The sequence below is a fragment of the Amphimedon queenslandica genome, unplaced genomic scaffold, assembly GCF_000090795.2.
Source record: "Amphimedon queenslandica unplaced genomic scaffold, v1.1 AMPQUscaffold_13423, whole genome shotgun sequence".
NCBI classification, from domain to species: domain Eukaryota; kingdom Metazoa; phylum Porifera; class Demospongiae; order Haplosclerida; family Niphatidae; genus Amphimedon; species Amphimedon queenslandica.
Genome location: NW_003546341.1, coordinates 146,228 through 147,824, shown reverse-complemented (window position 1 = coordinate 147,824; position 1,597 = coordinate 146,228). Strand labels below are relative to the sequence as shown.

Sequence of the window (1,597 nt, the reverse complement as noted above, 5' to 3'; positions counted from 1 at the left end):
TGGACACATCATTATTATGGTCAGGCAATCATATTAAAACCATAAAATAAATACCCTAAAAAATCACTGCAGTTACACTTTAAATGACAGTGATTGCAACTACATCTTGTTTTGTACCTTTTTCTTGAAAGTGCTAAACAAATGATAACAACTAATTCAATCATTCAATAGAGCATTACTAGGTGGAGGTCACCCACTTTGTTTCATTTGAAAATATGATTTTGCCTCTCTGTAATGATCAATTTACTGCTAAGTTTGTGAGGTTTGTTTTGTACCCTTAACTTAAAAACTAAATGGTCTATCACATTAACTATCACACTATTCTAATGCTTAGAACATACCGGAGGTCACTGGCACACTCTCAATCATGTAGATTATAAATTACAGAAAATATACAATTAAACATGTAATATGGTGATTAATGATTGACAGTGTTGATCAACAATGAAGTCAAGCTGCAAACATCATGATTGCCACAGCAGACTACTTGGGCAAGTAGAAAGAGTGTACCTCTACATTGTTGAAGGGTTATCTGTACAAAATAAGACAATATGCAACCAAAAACTGATGAAATGTATGCCTACCTGCTTCACTTCTCCAGCCATTTTCAATTTTACATATGATTAATTAGAGCAAATTGACTTACATTAATACGGTATTGGTAACTAGCATTTCCAGCCGCGAACAGAAGTTTCCAATCCCTTTCATTTACTCTAATATCTATGATATTTCTTAATATTAAATGAATGCAACAAACTCAATGAATACACTGCTATAGTCAATAAATAATTATAAGTAGGTCAATCAAGTCATTTTGATCGATTAATTAATGAAATTATACATACACCTAACATATCAAAATATGCCGTGAATACTAACATATCAGTATATTGCCCAGCCCTCTCCTTAAGGTTCATTCTGGTATGAATGTATTAGTGTGTGGTCCTAATGGGTGTGGCAAGAGCTCTTTATTTAGAATATTAGGAGAGGTCAGTATCTTACATGTACACTACATATAAAGCATTTTAATGATTATTTTACATTGTATATAATATAAATGTACGTATTATGCATCATTTCTGTAATAAACATGTTCTTTTCATCTACATGTACATGTTCTTCAAAATGTGCATGATCTTTATATTACTGTATTGCCTGGTTTGCCTCAGTATTATTATATTCAATAATAAATTTTGTTTTTTATCTTCTACTTTTTATCTGTAATTAATAAATTATTTTTTGGAAATTAAGAAATCACCTTTTTCCCCACTGGTTGCAATGGTAAAGCCAGTATTCATTATGTACTATCATAACTTCCTTTAGTCACAAGATCTTTGAGTATATTTAAGGTTTCCTCACTTTTTGTGTCTAGCTGACCTCCTTTAGTCTTTCTCTCCTCCTTCCACCTTCTTCATTTTGTTTTGTTGTTTCATCTGGTCATTAGGACTCTCTCTCATCACTCATTCACTACCTTCCCTTCTCCTCCTCTTCCTCTACTTTGTTTTACATTCTCATTCATTAATGTGAATTCACCTTTACTACTGGTTGTTATAATAAAGGGACGTACTATCATAACTTCCTTTAGTCACGAGACTAT

At 32.1% G+C, this 1,597-nt stretch overlaps 1 protein-coding gene across 1 annotated transcript in view; it reads left to right on the top strand.

The window, feature by feature from the left end:
• Positions 1-887: 887 nt before the first annotated feature.
• Positions 888-1,597, top strand: part of LOC105312633 (ATP-binding cassette sub-family D member 3-like) — a 9,681-nt gene continuing 8,971 nt past the window's right edge. The window contains exon 1 of the mRNA XM_011405435.2: positions 888-989. Coding sequence (XP_011403737.2) covers positions 924-989 — 66 coding nt within the window. The 5' untranslated portion in view covers positions 888-923. The remainder of the gene's footprint in view (positions 990-1,597) is intronic.